Source organism: Drosophila bipectinata, chromosome 2R (assembly GCF_030179905.1).
Source record: "Drosophila bipectinata strain 14024-0381.07 chromosome 2R, DbipHiC1v2, whole genome shotgun sequence".
NCBI lineage: Eukaryota > Metazoa > Arthropoda > Insecta > Diptera > Drosophilidae > Drosophila > Drosophila bipectinata.
Genome location: NC_091737.1, coordinates 20,037,647 through 20,057,925, shown reverse-complemented (window position 1 = coordinate 20,057,925; position 20,279 = coordinate 20,037,647). Strand labels below are relative to the sequence as shown.

At 42.7% G+C, this 20,279-nt stretch overlaps 1 protein-coding gene across 1 annotated transcript; it reads right to left on the bottom strand.

Moving 5' to 3' along the window:
• Positions 1-17,865: 17,865 nt before the first annotated feature.
• On the bottom strand, positions 17,866-19,442 carry LOC108119228 (zinc carboxypeptidase). The gene is made up of 4 exons (XM_017232317.3): positions 19,244-19,442; positions 19,047-19,183; positions 18,215-18,987; positions 17,866-18,154 (listed from the first exon to the last, which is right to left on the bottom strand). The coding sequence occupies exons 1-4, from the start codon at positions 19,409-19,411 to the stop codon at positions 17,958-17,960; spliced, it is 1,275 nt and encodes a 424-aa protein (XP_017087806.2). The 5' UTR covers positions 19,412-19,442; the 3' UTR covers positions 17,866-17,957.
• Between the last annotated feature and the right edge of the window lie 837 nt (positions 19,443-20,279).

Here is a 20,279-nt window from a genome sequence, read left to right as displayed (position 1 = left end):
TACGCGCTGCCAACCCGACGTTCGGCAGACTTCGCCATTTGTCGGAACCGAAGAGAGTGTTCGGGAGTACGAAGTTGTTGGGGGAGTAAGAGAGCGGCAAGTGCGAAGTTTGTGTTGCGAGAGAACGTGAAAGTGCCCAGGTGTGAGAGAGAGTTAGCACCTGTACGAGGTGCAGGAGTTAAAAAATATAACAATTATTAAACTTTATTCTATATTTTTTTTAAATTTTATTACTTTTTAAACAAAATACCCTACATTAAATAAATACTACTAAATTTCTTTGAGTGCCTACAGGTATGTTTGTGGGCGAGAGTCCATGTCAGGGAGTGAGAGAGCATGCAACAAGCATACCTAAGAGAGCCGCCAAAGAGAAAGTCCACTTTAGTCACCTAAAGAGCAAAATACAAGCGGCTAGTTGTTAGACTCGAACTAACTGTCAAAAATAAGGATTACTTTAATCCGAGATCATGGCCAACTGTTTGAATTGCTAGAAAGCAAAGAAAAGAAGCCAAAATGGCGTGGCAAGTATCCTTAGCCGTGCTTCCTGCCGCCATCCTGCCACTGACACATGGCGCGCTTGCGGTGAATCCACATTTTAGACAGCCGCTGCAATGCAAACGGCAGATGTTTAGGCCATAGGCCCATGGGCAGACGTAAAAGTGCGAAAACATGTTGACGTTCTCCGAAACAGAAAGCCAGGAGACCAAGAAGAAAGGGGGAGAGAAGACACTCACACACCCATACTAACAATGAGTGGCAACTGCAATCCTGGCAAGGACCTGAAAGAAATAAGGAAAATGCAAAACTGATGGAAAATAATGATTGGTTTTGTTTTCAATCTTGAAGGAAAAAGTTTATAATTACAAAAATAAAGTTTTCTTTGGATTTAATAAGCTTTCTTCTAAAAAGAAATTAATCAGAAACTAAAAAAAAAATTAAATATATGCGAATATTAAAGTTATATAGTTCCCTCTAGACCCAAAAGCTTTAAAAAATTTGTTCATTTATGGCACAGATTTTACGGCCATTTTCAGATAGAATCGTTGGGCCATTTAACCGATTTTCATCTCTGATGTTCATAAAACCCTACATTTTTTTGCTCCTGCCGGCAGGACAAGGATTAGTGGAATTGGGACCTCGGCCGTCTAACCACCCGACCGCCACTATCCTGTATCTGCACCTCGCCCACTGTTGGCCGTTCGCTTCGCTGATATTTTCCAGACATAAAAGCCGGAAAAGGTTTTAAAGTGCAAAGTTGGAATGCAGCCGCAAAAGTCAGTCGCAAAAAGGAGCATCAGAGCCATTGAATGGGTCGTGGAGCCCACTAGCTGCCGCATTGTTGCAATATGGATTCCCATAGCATGGAGCGGTGGAATGCGCCAGGACTATGCCAAAAAATGGGCGCACTGTACGCACCCCCAAAAAAAAAACAAAAAAAACGTTGTAAGCTATGCATTTTAACTATATTCTCTTCTTACCATAAATATGAAAGGGGTCTGAAGAGCCAGGGTCTGCGGGTCAACTCATTGGAACGCGCGCTTGGCTGAACACGGGGGGAGGGGGAGGACCAGCAAAGGGGTAGCACTGCACCAAATAAAGGGGGTGCAACAGTCTGCCATTGTTGGCACTTGCCGGTACTGTATTGCAATTTGCAATATATTAATACCCTTACAAGGTGTAGTCCAAAGTTGTTGGGTATTTATGTTTTATTTAACTTTTTTTTAACCTTTAAACTTAAATATCGCTTTAATCAAGCTCTCTTTATACTGTACTGTCCATTAAGAACAAGACTTTCAATATTTACTGCACTATAAATATTCAAAAAGTGTTTTCCTCTTAAAAAAGAGGAGGTTCGGAGTACCATCTATATTTTAATCATTTATTTCCTTTCAGAATTCCAGAAGAACAAAGAAAAATTCGTAAAGGATGAAAATAAAATTCCCCTAATATTCAATCCTTAAGATTTAAAGGTAAAATTACGCTGCTATTATTTGTTTTAGTTCTCATACTGGGATTTAATCTATTCAATATATGTATATTCAATATTCAAATGATGTATAATCGTAGCTCCATTAAAGAAATTTAATGAATTCAAGGAATATATTGCTGTAACTTTCTATACCTAAGTTGAATTACAATCCACCTTTTTCCTGAATGACAAAAAATCTACAAATAAAAGTTGTATAAGTTAAAAAAAGGTTTAATAATCAATAACAAGACTAATAGCCTACAAAAGCCCTGTCAATCAACCTCCTCTTGTACTATCGTTTTCAATAAAAACAAGAATTAAAAGTTGGCAATTAGAATGGCAATGGGATTACTGTAAGCCCTGGTAATGATAGGTATAGGTACATAGGTCTGGGCAAGTGTAGACCATGTTTCGTTCATGTCTAGTATTATTTTGCTTTCGTTTTTACTACTCAACATGGAGTTGGAGGAGACAGTGGGGTCGAGGACGGAGGACAAGCTGTTGGCCAACCCCTTTGCGGTGGCCATCATCAATGACTGTGGCTGCATAATCAAGCGTTGACCACCACACGGACGTGCCCCATCCTCCTTGGCCATTTGCAGCCACATCACAACGCTTGCCATCCGGCTGAGCTGTTTGCATATTTTGAGTGGACGCAGTTTAGTTTTTAATTTGATGCCTTTGTTTGTTGTCATTCTGTTCTAGCTTGTTGCACACGGCAAATACAGATGGGGGGATGGGTTGAGGCGGGCGGGTGGTTGCACCTGGGAGTGGTGGCTGCCGCCATTTGCATGACCCGCTCCATACCCCTTCATCGGAGACCTTCTCGATGCTATTATTTAAACCCCCCGATGCACTTTTGTTTCATTGTCGCCCGTTATATTGTTGGCTTTTATGTGCTAGCTGGATGGCCTGCTGGCCTCTCTCGACGGAGAAATGTGGCTGGAAATGGCAGCGAATGGCTCACGTTATGGTCAGCATATTAAGGTAATGGCCTGGAAAGTCAGTCGGAGCTCTGTCGAGTTCACTCCCTGAATTGTTATTAAATGTGAGCTGAGCATGGCACGATGTCTCGAATGGAGTTCAAATTTCATTTGCACTCATATTCGATGGGGATTTCCACTGTTTCAGACTGCCTCATGTTGCATGTTCCTTTTGTGTCTGGGGCAGGTGCTAAATGTCGGTACTACATATAATATTCGAAGAGCAGTTGAATGGTTCATTTCAAATGCGGTTACACACGGGAAAGGCATGCTTTTATGTGAAAAACAAATGGAAATTGAGGTTTCAAATGGTTTTTAGATTTTAGAGAACCATACTGAAGTTTTTTTAATCTAAATATGTATCTTTTAGGTATGCCATTCCTGGATTAAAATGCAACAATCAATGCCTGAATATGAGCAGGTGCATCTTATCTTCAAAGTGACCTGGCAGATGATGAGGGCTCATCAAGCACTGGGACAGGACCCGAGAGGCATTGTTGATTCTCTGTATATATAGTATGCACATGCTTGTAATGGAATGATTCCCAACCCGAGGACAGGTTCCGGTTCTGTGGCATGCAACCAAAAAGCACGCAACCACGCACGCGATATTTCTCTGCCAGCACAAGCGACAGTTTTTGGTTAAAAAGGGCCAACGAGAAATATAAATATCTGGCCAAAAAGAACGCTGCACAGGCGCAGTTCCAAGCTGAGCACTAATCATCTGAATGACAACGGCAACAACAAGAAGGTGGCAAGAAGTGGCAGCAACTGCAACAGCAACAGCTGAGGCAACTGGCAAACCGGCTGCTAAGAAAGAAGGCAACTGACTAACGGCAGGTGCAAAACATTTACCACTCGAATGAAAATTTCCTACCTGATTTAATCTGCTGCTGTTGCTCTGTGTCCCTCGACGCGTCTCCTTTTGTGCTGATATTGCTGTTGTGCCTCGACAAGGCTTCGCTACGTGTTGTTTCATCAACTTCGGACTTGTGGCCTATGGCATGGTGGTGTGGCATGTTGCCTGCATGCCTCGCTGATCACACAGCCACACAGACACTCTTACACTTTTTGGAGGCACACACAAAGATACCAACGTTAACGTGGCCATCACTCAAGGCTGTTGCTGTTGCTGTTCCTGCACGGCTGCCTTCGTTTTAAACTTCTTGGCAACACCAACGCTGTCTGTGGTCTTCTCCGCTCTGCCTTTGCACTCTCTTCGCGAAGAAAGGCGGGGGGGTGAGATGGGTGAGAGTAAGTGAAAGGAAGGCAAACGCATCGACAGGCCATAAAAACAATCCCAAGAAGCCATCAACCAAATGATGGCTAATACTTCCATTGACCGAGTTGCCGAAAAAAAGCCGTAGAGAAAAAAACAATGGGTCGTGATGTTAAGCCAAGGACCACCCTGATTTTCACAATTTTGCACAATTTTCAATTTTTCTAGGGTATTATGTTTGTTCTTCCTTTGGGATTCCTTTCTTTTCAGAATTGAAATGAATTACTTTAAATTCTTTCCAAGAAATTCTACTCAAATCTTTTATTATAGTTTTCTACAGAATTTTTATAGAAATCTAGGTACTTGTATTATAGAACTTATTTTAAAAAGTAGTACAAATTTATATTATAATACAGAAACATCCAGATCTTACCAGAAGTTTTCTTATAGACAAAGTACAAATTTAAAATACTCTATTTGTAAAAGAAACACTACAACATTTACTCCAAAAACCTTGATCCTTAATCTTAAAAACTAATAAAATTATCCCCAGTAACCAGAATCCTGTTTTACTTAAAGATAATATCCCCTCTTAGGTCTCGAACCCAAAAAAAACAAAGTAAAAGATACACCGAACCAGCCGCGACAGCTGCAGATACAGATGCAGATACAAAGATACATCTACATCCACGGCCACATCCCGTAAGCAGTGCTAAAGAGAGCATTGAAGGATGCGGCACGAAACGGGACGCATCCTAGAGTATTTTGTGACTTTGCAGCTGTCGTTGCCCCTGCCCCTTGCCACAGGCACTGACACTGCCCCCGCCTCGTCGCAAATCAACAGATTTCGGTTTTCGGCTTTCAGCCACTTGGCCCTTCCAGGACCATTAATGGACAGGCGAAGGGACGTCGGAACAGTTGCAACTCCTTTTGTTCCTAGGATGCGTATCCTCTTTTCCTGCATTTGGGAAAATAGGGACAAAAGGCAATCCGGTATACGGTATGCTTTGAAGGTGCCAGACCACGCAGCTGGCTGTCAGGACGTCCCTGCAGGACATTCATCGTCCTGCTCAGCTCATTTGCCGTTGCCAGGACACCAATATCGAATGGCGTGGATGTGTCAGATTTGCGAATGATGGACAGACAGCGTTAACTAGAAATTGACTGGCGAACGTTCGAGTCCTTCGGCCTTGTTTTCGTCATTGATTGTCTGTACCCTGTCAGGATATCCCACTGGGGACTTCCTCACGCAAATGTTGAAATGGAAAATTTGTTATTTCAATAAAGAAAACATTTGAAAAGGATTTTCGGTAGGTGTTGCAAAAACAAAGAAGAAAAGCCCTCAAAGCGTTTATAAAAATGAGTGTCAGAAAATATATAATATTATATTTGATTTAAAATCGGAACGAATGTAAATTGGAGGAGCTGTGCTAATCGGAAGGGAGCAAAATGGGGAATATCGTAAATTTCGGATTTTTAAGGGGTACCCCTTGGAAAAAATTCGAAAAATTTTAAAACCGTATTAAAGGGAAGTCTTGTATGAGGGATTAAGCTACTTGGAGCTCCAATCACAGAAATGTACATATTTTCCCGATCGGATGTAAATTGTAGGAGCTGTGCTAATCGGAAGGGAGCAAAATGGGGAACATCGTAAATTTCGGATTTTGCAGGGGTACCCCTTGGAAAAAATTCGAAAAATTTCAAAATCGTATAAAAGGAAAGTCTTGTATGAGGGATTAAGCTACTAGGAGCTCCAATCACAGAAATGTTCATCTTTTTCCGATCGGATGTAAATTGGAGGAGGTGTGCTAATCGGAAGGGAGCAAAATGGAAAAATCGTAAATTTCGGATTTTTAAGGGGTACCCCTAGGAAAAAATTCGAAAAATTTCAAAACCGTATTAAAAGAAAGTCTTGTATGAGGGATTAAGCTACTAGGAGCTCCAATCACAGAAATGTTCATCATTTTTCGATCGGATGTAAATTGGAGGAGCTGTGCTAATCGGAAAGGAGCAAAATGGGAAAATCGTAAATTTCGCATTTTTAAGGGGTATTCCTTGGAAAAAATTCGAAAAATTTTAAAACCGTATTACAGGATAATCTTGTATAAGGGATTAAGCTACTTGGATCTCCAATCATAGAAATGTACATCTTTTTCCGATCGGATGTAAATTGGAGGAGCTGTGCTAATCGAAAGGGACGAAATGGGGAAATCCTAAATTTCGCATTTTTAAGGGGTACCCCTTGGAAAAAATTCGAAAAATTTCAAAACCGTATTACAGGATAATCTTGTATGAGGGATTAAGCTACTTGGAGCTCCAATCACAGAAATTTTCCCGATCGGATGTAAATTGTGGGGCTGTGCCAATCGGAAGGGAGCAAAATGGGGAAATCGTAAATTTCGGATTTTGCAGCGGTACCCCTTGCAACTAGGAGCTTAACTCTAAAATGTAAAAACGTTATTTGAGGATGGTTAAGTTTAGATATTTGTCGTTTTGGTCGTGTGAAAAGGGTACTTTGTATTGCTTTTAAAGGGGGTACGTTTCAGAAGCTGTTCTCAGCCTTGTGGATTTTCCCACACACCTTTAAAGTTTACATTGTCCATTCTTTACCTTCAAATGGAGTTTAATTGAGAACAATGACAATTACCCGAGGGCCAAATTCCTGGACAAAAAAGCGGAGCTAGGGCAAGGTTCGGGGCATTTAAGCTTTTAGCAGTTTTACAGTATCGACCATTTAAATCACGGCCCTCGTTGGTCATCCAAAAAAAGGGCCAAAAAACGGCGAAAAACATTTCGAAAGAGTTAATAACAAGCTGTAAACAATGCCCGCCTGACCTGCGCTCCTACCTCCTCCAGCCTGCCAACCCGGAAATTTTTGTCGAAATATTGAAAGAAAAAAATAAAAAATAAAGACAAGAAAGAAAAAGCAGAAGGACAAACGGGGCAAAAAAAAAAAAAGCTCAGTGGCTGCTGGTGTGTCCAGGGCACAGATGTCGCTCAGATTACGAACTTAATTGCCCCAGTGCAGGATATGAAACCCCAAGCCCGATCCGAGTCCCCCCAGTCCAGAGCACAATAAAAAGCTGAATTCAGAGCCAGCCAGACGAAGGGCTAAAACGGGGGAAAAAAGCACAGAATAGTGCATGACTAGTCCAAAATGCAGGCCAAAAAAACAAAACAACTGGCCACTGGTGGCGGTGTTGGTAAGAAGAGCCAGACCAGCCCGGCAAAACTGGCCAAAATGTCAGAGTGCAAACATTCAATGCGAAATATTTCAGTTAACGTCTGTCCTGCAACACGAACGCCTTTAAAACTGTCGACTGGTATGAGTGTAAAGCGGCTTTTGAATTTTTAACAGGCCAGGCTTAAAGTTCTGGCCAATTCCAATTGCAAACTGCAACTCCATATAAGACCCCGCACGTAAAGCGATTTTAATTGAAACGATTTTATTTATTTAAGATGCAGGAAGGGGCTTAAAGGTTACTTTCATATTCCTTAACTGCCAAAAAATTGATTGAATAATGTAATACGGTTTTAGAGCTTAAAGATATCTTTTAAAAATATTATTTATAAGCCCACTCTTTAAGTTCAAACTTTTCCCCCTACCATCTCCTGAACAAGTGTTTGCTTTCGACATCTATTTTTGGCAATTCTCTGGGGTAACCCGCTGTTTGAATTGAACACAGAATCTTACCCCAAAAATACATACAGAAATAAAACGCCAACTTGCTTAGATTCGTGAGGAGGTAAGTTACATACATATACTGGCACTTAGAGCCCCTTTATTTTGTGGGGGTCTTATCGGCATTTTGGACTTGCTTCAATGGATCCTTTGCAGTCGGGAGACCTGCATTTCGGCTTTGTTTTCGTGGCTCTTGGCCACGTAAATCTTTTCAATTTGAATCAACCTAAGCGTTTGTCATTTTGACTAATGGCTTATCAAACAAATACAAGCACAACCGAGCCCGTTCAGCCCAAAAGCCAAAAGCCGAAAGGATGTTTGACAAAATTTATTGTATCGTAAATTACGCATAAGAAAGAAAAGTTACCAACAACAAACAAAAACACAAAAAAAAACTCTGAAGAAAAGGAGAGAGAGGAGAAAAGAGAAAAGTCTGGAGAAAGTGAAAACTTTGCTAGCTTACAGCTCGTAAATATCCTTTTTGTGGAGAAATTTATGCAAACTTTCGTCTGGTTTCCTTGTGACGATTGGAATTGGAGTTCCTGTAGCTAAAGCCTCGAGGTGATTTTCTGTCGTTGCAGGAATGCGACTCTAATGACCGAAGCCAGGACCTCAGCCAGGACCTCAGCCAGGACTTTAACCAAGACCTGGACCAGGTCATGCACGTATTTAGAACCTTTTCTTTCCTTTTTTTTTTTGGGTGGCGTCATTATAAATTAACAATGGCAACTTGGGGCAAATATTTCAGCGTGCAACGACACCGAAAGTCGGGCTATACTACTGGCCCACAACACACACAATGATGGAGCATTTACCGCTCCCGGAACAATAAAAGTCGACCGTCTAAAAGGACGAAAAAATATAAGGAGCTGGAGCGCAAAGGAGAGAGGAGTCAGCCAGGCAGGCAGGCAGTCAGGCAGATCCTGGCCTAAGGATGACAAAAGTTTCCGTTGTTGTTTGCCCACCCACCTTGTTGCTGCATTGTGTCAACTGGTCTCCTTAGCCACACTTGGCCATCCTCCTTTTGGAATCCTCCTTGGAATCCACTGACACCGAAGAAGAAACCGTCCTCCGTCCCCAGCCTCCCACTACACCCCCCTACCCGCCCCCATTCTTAAGGCATATGAAACATTTTCCTTGGGACAAGGAAATATGAATTGCGTGCCAAAGAACAAAAAGCAGCTAAAAACGAAAGAAAACTTTTGCTCAGCTTTGTTTCGTTTCTGTTCTTTTTGTGCTTTCGGTTCCAGCTTGTTTTTGGGATGGCTAATACACTGAGAAAAAAGTGTTGAGTAACAACTTTTAAAAACGATCTTTAATCTTATCTAAACGATCGCCTTTAAGCTTTTATTCATACATCGTATCTATAACGCTAATAGTATTTCAAATATATTCTATTCTAAATTAGAATAAAATTATGAAATTATATTACAGAACTAAGATATATAAAAGTCCTCTTTCATAAATAAATCCTCTAAGCTCTGAGTCCTTTTCCTTATTTTTCCCCTCAGTGTATATGATTTTTGGTCCTTGTTGTTTTTGTGCCGTCGTGTGCTATATTTTGGTGCTCTGCTGCTGGTTCTGCTTTTTGTTTGTGATTTATTTATTTTGTTGTTTGCCGCTTTGTTGTCACTTTACGCTTTTATTGTGCCTGCCCCAATGCCCCAACGCCCCCTGCCTCTCTGCCACACCCACTTCAGCTAACGGTAACCGCCACGGGACCCTCATCGAGTATACGCCTCGTTTTGTTCCGCTAAGCAAGAAATCATAAAGTTAAACTTTTCTTATTACCCCGAATCACCAGAAATCCGCAAGTCCGCAGGTCTGTGAGTCCTCAAGAGTGGGCCTCACGGTCTACAAGAATATCATTACCAGTCATTTGGGGAGCCGCTAAGCCGCCAGGATAATGAGGAGATGACTGAGTTGTTTTGCTTTCCAGGGAGGGAAGGATAACCAGGTAACTGGTAAATGGTAACCAGATAACCTTAACGCAGCCAGGCATCAATTGAAAGTCAAATCATAAGCCGGAAATCGTTATACATATCACCTGCCGCCAGCAGAAGCCGGGACGGAAACAAATGCCAGGATCAGAGGCAAATGCGAATATGTTTGTTTGAGGTCTCCTCCCCTTCATATCCGTTTTGTTCGATTTTGCTCAAAAAGAAATGCGACTACGAGGATAACGATTCTCGACTCTCCTCCGACTGTCAGCTGCCAAGTTCCGAGTCCGCCACTGCCTGGCTGCAAACGGAAGCATCTTGTTTCCGTTTGCAAATAAAACATATGCTTACCCCATCCCCCAGCCTTCGAGACCTTTTTTTTTGTGTGTGTGCTTCCTTTTCCACCTTGGTTTCCATTCATTCCGTTTCTGCATATTTCCTGTATTTATTTCAATGGCTTAAGGGCCTGCCAGGATTCCTTACATCCATCCAACCAACCAAACCATCCATCCATCCATCGGAGCATTCATCCATCCAGGACTCACTGTCAAGTGGCTTGATTTTTATTTATTTTTAATTATGAAAAATTGTAAGGAAAATATTGCTCGGTGAAAACACTGAGAAGGGGAATTGACACAGAAATCACTTTTTTGTTGACACTGAACTTTTGATTTATGCGTTGGAGGCAACAAACAAAGGGCATATCCTTTGCGGGAGGGGGTGTCAGTCAGGTGTGTGGGGAGAGGGTAGCGAGGGGAAAGGTAACCGCACATGCAACGCCAACTTCATCAGTCGGAATCAGTGTGGACAAGCTGCAACATATTGCACGTTGCATGCAGTTTCATCAGTGGTGTGAAGGATTCATATATATTTTAAGGACTTTATAGATTAAATTTTAGGAACTATATATATTTATTTAAAGTAATTATAAATATATTTATAAGTATTGTTATATATTTTAGAAAAAAGAAATCTCTTTCTTTCTTACACACGTTTCTTTTATAAACCTTAAGATAATCAGCAGATTCTTTCTTTGTCTTAATATCTACTACTATTTTTTATAAATTTTAATTTTAAATAAAATCTACTTTTAAAATCTGTGCCCCTAGATGTAATCTGTGCCATTAGCATCTCTGTTAGCTGCCACACACCCTCATATCCTTCACCCAATGCCCACACACGCACTGCTGAGCATGCAAAGGATGCTGGACAGGCAGGGGCTGGGCAGGATGGGGCTGGGCAGGGAGGGTAGTCTGTGGGGTGGTGAAGCAGCAGCCAGGACATGCAGGACCGCATTGTCCTGTCAGCGTCATTGCGAATGAAATATGAACAGGAGCCACGTGAAAAGTGCGGACACTGAACGGCAGTCTCTGTTGTTCATTTCCAGGATTGCCGCACACACCTTGCACAATCAGTCCAGCTTCTCCTCTTCTTGCCCCCGTCCTGTGTCCTGTGTCCTGTGTCCTGCATCCTGTGCTTTTGTCGTCCTTGAATGTGGCAAGAGCTGCTGGCTGCATGCGGCAAATTGCATGCGGTGGCGGCCGTAGAATCATTTAAAATGTTGCATCCGAAATGAATTGACTCGGCCGCAGGCGTTTCCGGCTCTTTCCCAAACCCACCCACTGTCCACCCACTGCTGGTTCTGGCCACCCCCTCATTTGTTTTGGCAACCGCAATTTAAACGCTGACAGCAGCCGGGCAGGCCGAGGGCCGACAGGGCCGACAGGGGCGTGTCAGTGGCAGAGGACGGCAAAAAAGGATTCGAGACAAACAGTTGAATTATGGTTGAAGTGGACAGTGTAAATCGCTATTTAGCCGGCGGTTTCATTGAGATTGGCTCAATTAGTCGGTTAATGCTTTTGGCCTGGTCCGAAGCTTAAAGCAGGCTTTCATTTTTCGCTTATTATATTTCATTATATTTACATTCCAGCCATTTTTTTTCCTTTATTTTCTTTTTTTTTACTGCCGGCCACACGCAAAAAGTTCCACTTCGTTAAGCAAAAAAACGGCCAAGCGAGAATTTTATTGGGGTGCCAAAAGGACTTGACTTGTCATGTTTTTCCAAGAGGATGATGAGGATGGGGTCTGTGGAGAAAGAGGGTCTTAAAATATAGGAGGGATACGCACACACCCACATATACACACAGACATTGTTAACTTTGTTGGTCTAGCTTTGAGTCAATTTCTTATTTGGCTTTTCTTGGCTGTGTCCTCCCTCCTGCTTGGTCTTTTATGAAATAGAAAAAGTCCTTTACAGCTCCTCAGAAAGTCCATAAAATTGTAACGAAATAAAATCAATATAATGTGCAAGTTATTCTCATCAAATTTAAAGAGCTTGTTATTCAATTTCCGATTTGAAGATGACTGGATAGCAGAATTCAATCCGAAATGGAAATGTCTGCGGTTTTCCGACAGAAATTGTAAGGACATTTGAGTGATTTTTTCCGCTTTAAGCTTTTTGATTCCCTACTGTTTCAACCCTTTTTTTCAATGCCGATTTCTGTCCGATAATCATTTGCAAACATCTGCCATCTAAATGCGAGCATTTTCATCTGCTTTCCAATTTGGCTGGTTTTTTCTCGATGGAGTTTCAGGTTGCAGATCCAACCTTTACGATTCCTATCGCGGGCACCCATTTCGCCGTGTGCAACGGGTATTTAATTAAAAATTTCGCTGAAAAAAAATACAAGAGGCACCAAGATCGCATAACCGACGAAGGACCAAAAAGGAGCAACCCCTAAAACTCTGTCAGGATGAGGAGCAGCTGCTCCCGGGAGCATTGCTTTGGACTTGCTTGAATCCGTACAAAAAGGACCCCTCCAGTTATTTTTTTTATTTCTATATATATGTATCTGTATGGGTATGGCAGATGCGGCTGGGGGCTTCATTAAAATTAACAAAACTTAATTGCAGCTTTCGTGGCACGAAACATGCTGCAAATGCGTGTTCCAATCTGTTTGATGGTCTGCAACATCGAATAGGGGAGCCCAGCACCTGCTCAAGATGATGATGATGATGATCACTGTCACTGAATTTGATATATTGTCCTTTGGGGCTGATCCTGATCCTGATCCTGGAATCCCTGACAGATTGCAGCTGCAATAGTTGCAACAGGAATATTTTTGATTACTTTTTAAGGCAATTTTTGTGGCAATTACATTTCCATTTCAATCACCACTGAACAGGCCTTGCCTTTGACTTTTCTTTTTGCCAAAAATAGAACTTATTGCCTGTCAAGTTTGCCAAAGTCGTTTACCTGTCAAATGCCGTAATTTTAACTGCAATTTTGAACTTTTGACCCTCTGCCGTGTGCCCTTTGCCCCCTAATTTTCAAATATCCAGCCTGGCAACACATCCACCAGCCGCCTACAAACAATTACCACAAGTGTACCCCCCCTGAAAAGTTCATTGGGGCACCACTTGCCCCCACTCCCACGGCGGAAATTCAATTCCTTTTTCCATCTGACATTTGTAGCCGTTTGGCGACCAACTTTGGCCAAACTGCCATCAATTTCGGTGGTCAGGCGGTGGCAATTAATTGAAGGACCCATGTCCTTTTCAGTCGTTGCCTCAACCGCGCCCCGCAAAATCATATTCATAAATTGCCGGGTCACACTTGCGGCCAACTATTAAACATACAGATGGCGAAGTGGTAACCGGAGTGGAGTGGAGTGTGTGGATTCCTCCTGTGTGTGTGTGTGGTCGCTGGTCTGCGGTGGTCTGCGGTGGTCTGCGGTATCGATGTCCTGGAATCGACAGCAGGAGCAACAGCAGCAGCAGCAGCAGGACAATGGCAGTTGGTGTGCCATTTGTGTGAAGTGTGCCTTCGATAAGAGTTAAGCCAGTTGGCCAGTTTGGGAGCCAGTTGGAGCGGCAGACGGCCGATCCGGTTTCAAAACAAAAGTTTATGGTTACACTTGAAGCTCACCCATGTGGATGATGATTAAATGTTCGCTGCTGACCATACTTCGCTTTGAAAGCATGCCACACCCCATTGCAGCAGCGGCTCCTGGCCGCTTCCAGCATAATTCCCGCATTAATGTTGTCGATTTCAATAAAAACAGGCAACATTTTATGCTTCAGCAAGCGCATTTTAATGCGAAACTCAAACATATACGAGATAAAATAAATATATTCGTTAAGGTACAGAATGTACATATGTATGTATGTCTGATTATAACTCATACGCCCCGTGTGCAACGGCCAGGAACCGCGAAGAAGGATACGGGCGGGTGGCCGCAGGAGGTAGCAAGGGGCAGCCGGAGTCTCCGGTCTCTGGGGCAGTAAAAACAGCAGCTGCCCGACATTATTTTCTCGCAGCACTGGAGCAATGCGTGACCAATCCAACAGGGGTCGCAAATACTGGGCCAACTTCCCATGTGAACCTGCCGCAGACACTGCAGGATATGCACAGCGAAAAAAATGGTAAAAGTTGATTAAAAATTTATTGAAATAATGGCTGGTGGTGGTGGAAGTTTTTCCTTGTTTTCAATAAAAAGTTTGTGAATTGGTAAATACAAAGAAAAGTTAAAGCTTTTATTAAAGAACAAAGAATTTAACATTATTTTATGTATTTATTTTGACTTGGATTAAATTTAAAATGTATAAACTTAGTATTAAATTTCTCTCACTGAATTCGTAGGACTCTACAAAGCAAACTGGCAAAAGTCCGTTGAGTCCATTATATAAACTCTCTTTTAATAATAGCTTTGGCTAGCGGTAAATGGCGTCGCATACTCTCATCGTCGTCCATCGCCGTCCATCGCCGCCATCTTCTCCATCTCCAGTTCCGTCTCTTCTGCTGCCCAGCCCCTATTTGTAAAAGTATTTGCATTCTGCATAATGTGCAGTGGCCGAGTGTAATTTAGATAAGCGGATAAGCCCGAGTCCAGAGCAAACTAATTAAGGATTACACTTTGGATGGCCATATGCGTTTATGGTTTTTTTTTGTTTCGCCATTGTTATTCCTATATTCGCCCGCCGGCCGTCAATCAATCCATCAATCAATGTAGATCAATTAAGTGCCATTAAATTGGCATTAATCATGAAAGCATGGGAAAACATTTGCCATGTTCTCTTCTAGTTTTATTTGTAGCTTAATTAAATTTTCCCATATGCAGAGAGTAGGGCAGATGAAGAGCAAATAAATATTTAATTATTTGGCAACATGCTCATTTTTAAAGTGCAACACGAACAAGAGAACGTTACCAGCACTGTGAAAAAGTATTGGAAAGCGGTATATAAATCAGAGCTTAAATCAAACAGTGTTGCTTATTTCTTTATTGCAAAACCATGCTTTATAGGTTTCTAGTTGATCTTAACCTAAACTCATAGATTAGGACTAAAGATTCCTCCAATAACTAAGCATTTGAGTATTACTTTTTCCTCAGTGCTTAAATCAAACATTTTCGCTTGGTCCTTTGGTTCTTCCCTACCCAAAGTCCTGGCTATGCCCTGACTGTGTCCTGGCTGTGTCCTGACTGTGTCCTGGCCTTTTGCATAAGCAAATACGCGCAATTCACAAACACGTGACGCTTGTTTTTTCAAGTACCCCCTCGAACCCCTGGTGGCCTCTTTATTCCCGGATTCCCAGAGTGAATGGGCCTGGTGACTGGTGAGTGAATTGGACTGCTGAGTGAGTAAATGATGGCGATGGCGATGGCGACCAGTTCATGGTTCAATGACAAGCAACTTTCAGTTTGCGTGTGCTTCTCGTACTCTGTGCCATTTTATTCTCTTCTGATTCGTTTGGTTTCATTTCGTTTCTTGTTTTGTTTTTTTGTATGCTAACTGACTGAATTCCCTAGCCCTCGCTCCACCTCCCATCTATGATACCAACAGCTATTTGTCTGCGGTTTGGCACTCCCCCACCAATCCCCCAGTGGAACCGCCCCCCGAACCGCCGCCCACGTTCACCTGACGGACTGGGCTCCTCTTGTTGCGTTTATACATTATTTTTGTATTTTCTGTTCTGCTTTCTGTGTCGGGGCAATCGTTTAATTATGTACTACATTTGGGCGGGCCTTGGCTGGGCGGAGGATTATGTACTGAAGCCACAGAACAATTACGGAATTTGCGACACAATTTGGCGGAGAAGTTTCTGGCCAAAACATTAAATGTCAGCTCATATTTTTTGGCTTTTTAATCCAATACTTTGTGGATACAAAGTGCTGACCTTTTAGACTATCAATTACAAATTTCACTAAATCATAAGTATAATATTACAACCACTTGCCATTCAAATACAAATACAAACACCAACTTGAAATTGACTTTTCGCACTTGTGCTATAATCACAGTCATTACACAATCCTCGATTACAACTGAAGCAGCTATTAAATCTAATCTGAAGAGCATTATTTGCAGCCAATATTGACTCTCTAAGCGGCCCAAAGTAGTGGCCATTAGACACCCCTCCTCCCCCTCGGCCAAAATTTCTAATTACTGTTGTAATGTGAGTTGTTCACGCAAACATTTTCCCAAAAAAAAAGGCTCATTTTGCAATCAAGGCTCATTGAGAATGGACTGAAGATTGGAAATTATCGGAAGGAATGTTATAGCCGGAATGGAATCATATAAACATAACACTACCGATTTATGATATTTTCGGAAAGCTGCGATATATTCACGCCTACGGGCCAGAGCGCAGAACAAACATTTGCATAATGAGTTGGCCATTTTATGAGCCATATAACCTTTGCCACGTGACGCAAAACCCCTCTATAAAGAGGAGGAGGAGGGGCAGGAAAGAAAAGCGGAGGCGAGTTTCCCTGGCAGGCAAAGTTAATTGAAAATGGCTGGCTGGGTAAGGAACAGGCAAACGAATTCCTTCGGGATATACTGGCACCTTTGGCATTTTATTTGCCAGGCATATTTGATTACGGGCTCCTTTTCATATCAGATGTCAAAGGCTTTCAGGAAGCCATCACACTCCGGCGTGAACTTTTTAGTATTTCCATGTCAAAGCATTGAGCCAAGCCGTGCAAAGGGGAAAAATCATTGAAGCCCGTATCGTTAGATGCAGACATTACATCAGTTGCCTCTTAAATGCATCTTCGAGTGCGGCAACGATATCCTTTTTTTAAGCGGGGCGGTATGTGGAGGAGGATGTGGAGAAGGATGGTAGGCCAAAAGGATCAGCACTAAGAGTTGCGCATCCTGCCAGGTTGCAGCTATCTGCGGCGGACACGTGAAACCATCATCAATCTAGGAGCACTGCCAACGACAGTTTTAACGACTTCTTGCGGATTACTTCAAACAAAATAACCACTTTGTAGTAGGAATTTTATGTTGGCCCGGTTGGTGTTGATGGCTTTGCCTTCGACTATGGCTTTTAGCCCATCCGCCGACCGCCGACCGCCACCCATCCTGCAGCCGTCCTGCATTTGGCCAAAGTTTTGCTGCGTGCCGCAAAAGTTTACCCCTTACCCCCGGTATCCGGAATAGGGCAATCCTGAATGCGTCGCCGCATCAGCTCCCCCCCTGGAGCTGAAAGTCTGGAGTCCCGAGTCCGGACCATCTGCAGTGCAAATTGCCGGACTCCCGCAAAAGAGCAACAGCCGCAGGAGGCGGACGAATAAATATTTATTGATACTGCATCCACGTGGCATAATTTGCGTATAACTAGTTGCAATAATTTTTGGCAAGCCGCCCACTCTGCCACCTCCTTCCTGAGGGCCAGGGAAATGGGTGGCTAAATGGTTGTTTGCCTTGCCAAAACAATCTGAATCTCTATATAATTTAATTTCAAGCAAGAAACTTTGGAAAGCGTATTAGAATTTATAGCTTCAGGGACCATTAAGTCAATAATTGAAACCTTTAAATTACTAGCTGCTTTAGGCTGTTAGTTTAGCAATCTGCCAAGAGTTAACTTTAAAGGTAGACTTTACTATCTCAGTATTTATAGTATAATCATTAGGACTTTTTATTTAAGTTAAGCTAAAACTCCAGTTTTCCTCTAAAATTGCTATTTAAAATATCTACATGATATCTACATCCCAGTGGCGCCGCCAAGTATGCTTTAAAATCTTGCAGAACCATGCATATCTAGAGAAGAGCTTTTCAAAACCACATTTCAATGCTCAATTATATAAATATAATTTAATATATTTATTTTTTTCGTTGCAACACCCAGTTAGTGTTGTACATTTTTACTGAATAGAAGTTAATTGAAAATTCCCTCAGCAGCGGCCTGGTTGACCAGAGCCTTCAGACCGGCGGTGACCTCAGTGCCCACTTCGGTGATTTGGTTGGAGGGCAGGAAGAAGCCATAGGTGCCCTTGTCGCGCAACTCCACGGTGCAGGTGAAGGGGATGTTCTTAACGCCGTAGGCCCAATCCTTGGCAGCACCAGAAACAACATCTAGAGAGACCGATTGGAGATTAGAGACCAAGCAGGAAGGCTAATATTCTTAAGACTTACAGTTCAGAAGACCACTAGCTCCATAGGTGAAGGATGAACCGTAGACATCGGCAGCAGCGTCAGAGAAGGCGGCGGCAATGCGCTTCATCTGCTCGTAGTTGGGAGGGAACTCGGTGTTGGAGTGTCCGTAGGGCAGGAGGACGTACTGACCATAGGCGTGGAAGGCCATGTACGAGCGGATGTAGCCGTCCTCGAAGGAGCTAACAAAATTCTGCAGCGACAAAATCTCCACCTCGGTGTTGGGCTGATCTCCACCGAACCAATGATCGCAGGGCTCATCGATGTTCCAGCCAGCTCCACCCCAGTGGTAGTCGAAGTTGCGGTTCATGTCGATGCCGTAGCAGTCGCCGGTGCTGTTGGAGTAGCCATTGGGACGACGGTTCTTGCGCCACAAGCGCTCCACATCGTGGGTGTAAACGAAACCATCGGGGTTCACCATGGGCACCACAATCCAGTCGTACTCCTCGCTCAGACGCTGCATCTCAGGATCCTCGGAGTTGATCAGCTGGTTCAGCAGGAAGGTGACGGTGGCGGAAGAAATCCATTCCATGGCGTGGATGTTGCCCTCAAGGAAGATGGCCTTGTTGCCGGTACGCTTCGACAGCTTGATGCTCTTGATGTCTCGACCCTCGTAAGACTTGCCAATCACTCCGCACTCCAGGTAATCGTGGGCAGCGCACTCCTTATCGATCCAATCGTAGATGGTCTCCAAAGAATGATAAGACTCCCACTCCATCTGGTCGTCATTGTTGACAGAGGAATCGTCAAGTAGTCTGTAAGGAAATTCCAAAATTAGTGATTAATGAATTAATGATGTGTGTTTTGGACTCACTTTTGCAAATCCTCAACTACAACGTCGTAGACGATCTCCAGGAAGTTAAGAATCCTGTCCAGAGCTCTGCGGAAGAGGGGTCCAACAATCAGGTAGTAGCTGCGCCCCGGGCCCATCAGTTCGTTGAGGATGTGAACCTGAAAGTAGTCTTCCGTCAAAGAGGAAGATCTTCCAACTCAATGTTGCTAGAAACTCACGGTGACTCGCTCATGGATCTTCTTCAGCTCATCCATCTTCTCGTCCGTGTCGACGTCCACCTTATACACGGCGAAGTTATCATACCGGGCAGCCATCCGACCCGGTGCGGACTTGGCCGCCACCATGACCAGTGGCACCAAGGCGATCAAAAGGATAACCAGTTTCATTTTGTTGTTTTGTGTTGAACGTTACAGCGTTCACTGTGAGGATGAGAATCCCGAACAGGGCTTTTATTCAAACCAGGAGTGGCCACTTCAGATGGCCTTATCATGGCATGATAGTTCTGATCAGTCATCCGGCGTGTGTCTATAACGGAAACCTGTAACGCCTATTCAACCTACCACAAAGTAAGCAGTGGACTTTGTCATCTAACTTGGGGAATACGTCTTCCATCCACTGAGAAAGTTTACACTATATTTTTTTGTTTAATAATTCGACAGATATTTTATTCGTTTTCCACAAACCTTTTACAGGAATGAATGCTTTATAAGGTTACATTATTTCAATACCATTCAAGGTCATTAAAATATATTTTTTCGGTGTATAAAATATTCCCACAAAGTCAGTAGAGTCGAATCTAGAAATATAATATTCACCAAGTGGAGATACTTGCCTTATCGAGTGCATTCTCCTCCAAGCGTCTGCGCGTGAAGAAGCACTTCGAGAAGAGTCGGTCAAATGTACTCAAAAAACTTGAGATCACCATATAAATGAATAGTTTAAGTTCAAGTTTGTTTGGCCAACCATTTTGTTATAAATTAAGTCTATAGATAAAAGCAAGAAGTGACGTAATGAATACTTTCTTGCCAAGAAATGTACTCCAACCAAGAAAAATATCCTTTTCCAAGCCTCTGAACTAATTCAAATAAAACTTTAAAGCAACAATTATTGAAAATAATAAATTGATGCAATTGTTGATTCAGTATATAAATCTAAAACATTTAAATTCAAATACCAAAACCGTTAAAGTCAATTAATCGTAATCGAAAGCTCCTATCGATATATTAAGCAAGCTGTGGCAGGGCTGTCACATTT

Excerpts from the sequence above, each read along its gene's own strand:
- LOC108119228 (XM_017232317.3), bottom strand. The coding sequence starts at position 19,411 with ATGAAACTGGTTATCCTTTTGATCGCCTTGGTGCCACTGGTCATGGTG. Across the intron at positions 18,988-19,046 it reads GTAGTTGAGGATTTGCAAAA|ACTACTTGACGATTCCTCTG; the intron begins GTGAGTCCAAAA and ends ATTTCCTTACAG. Across the intron at positions 18,155-18,214 it reads AGCTAGTGGTCTTCTGAACT|ATGTTGTTTCTGGTGCTGCC; the intron begins GTAAGTCTTAAG and ends CGGTCTCTCTAG.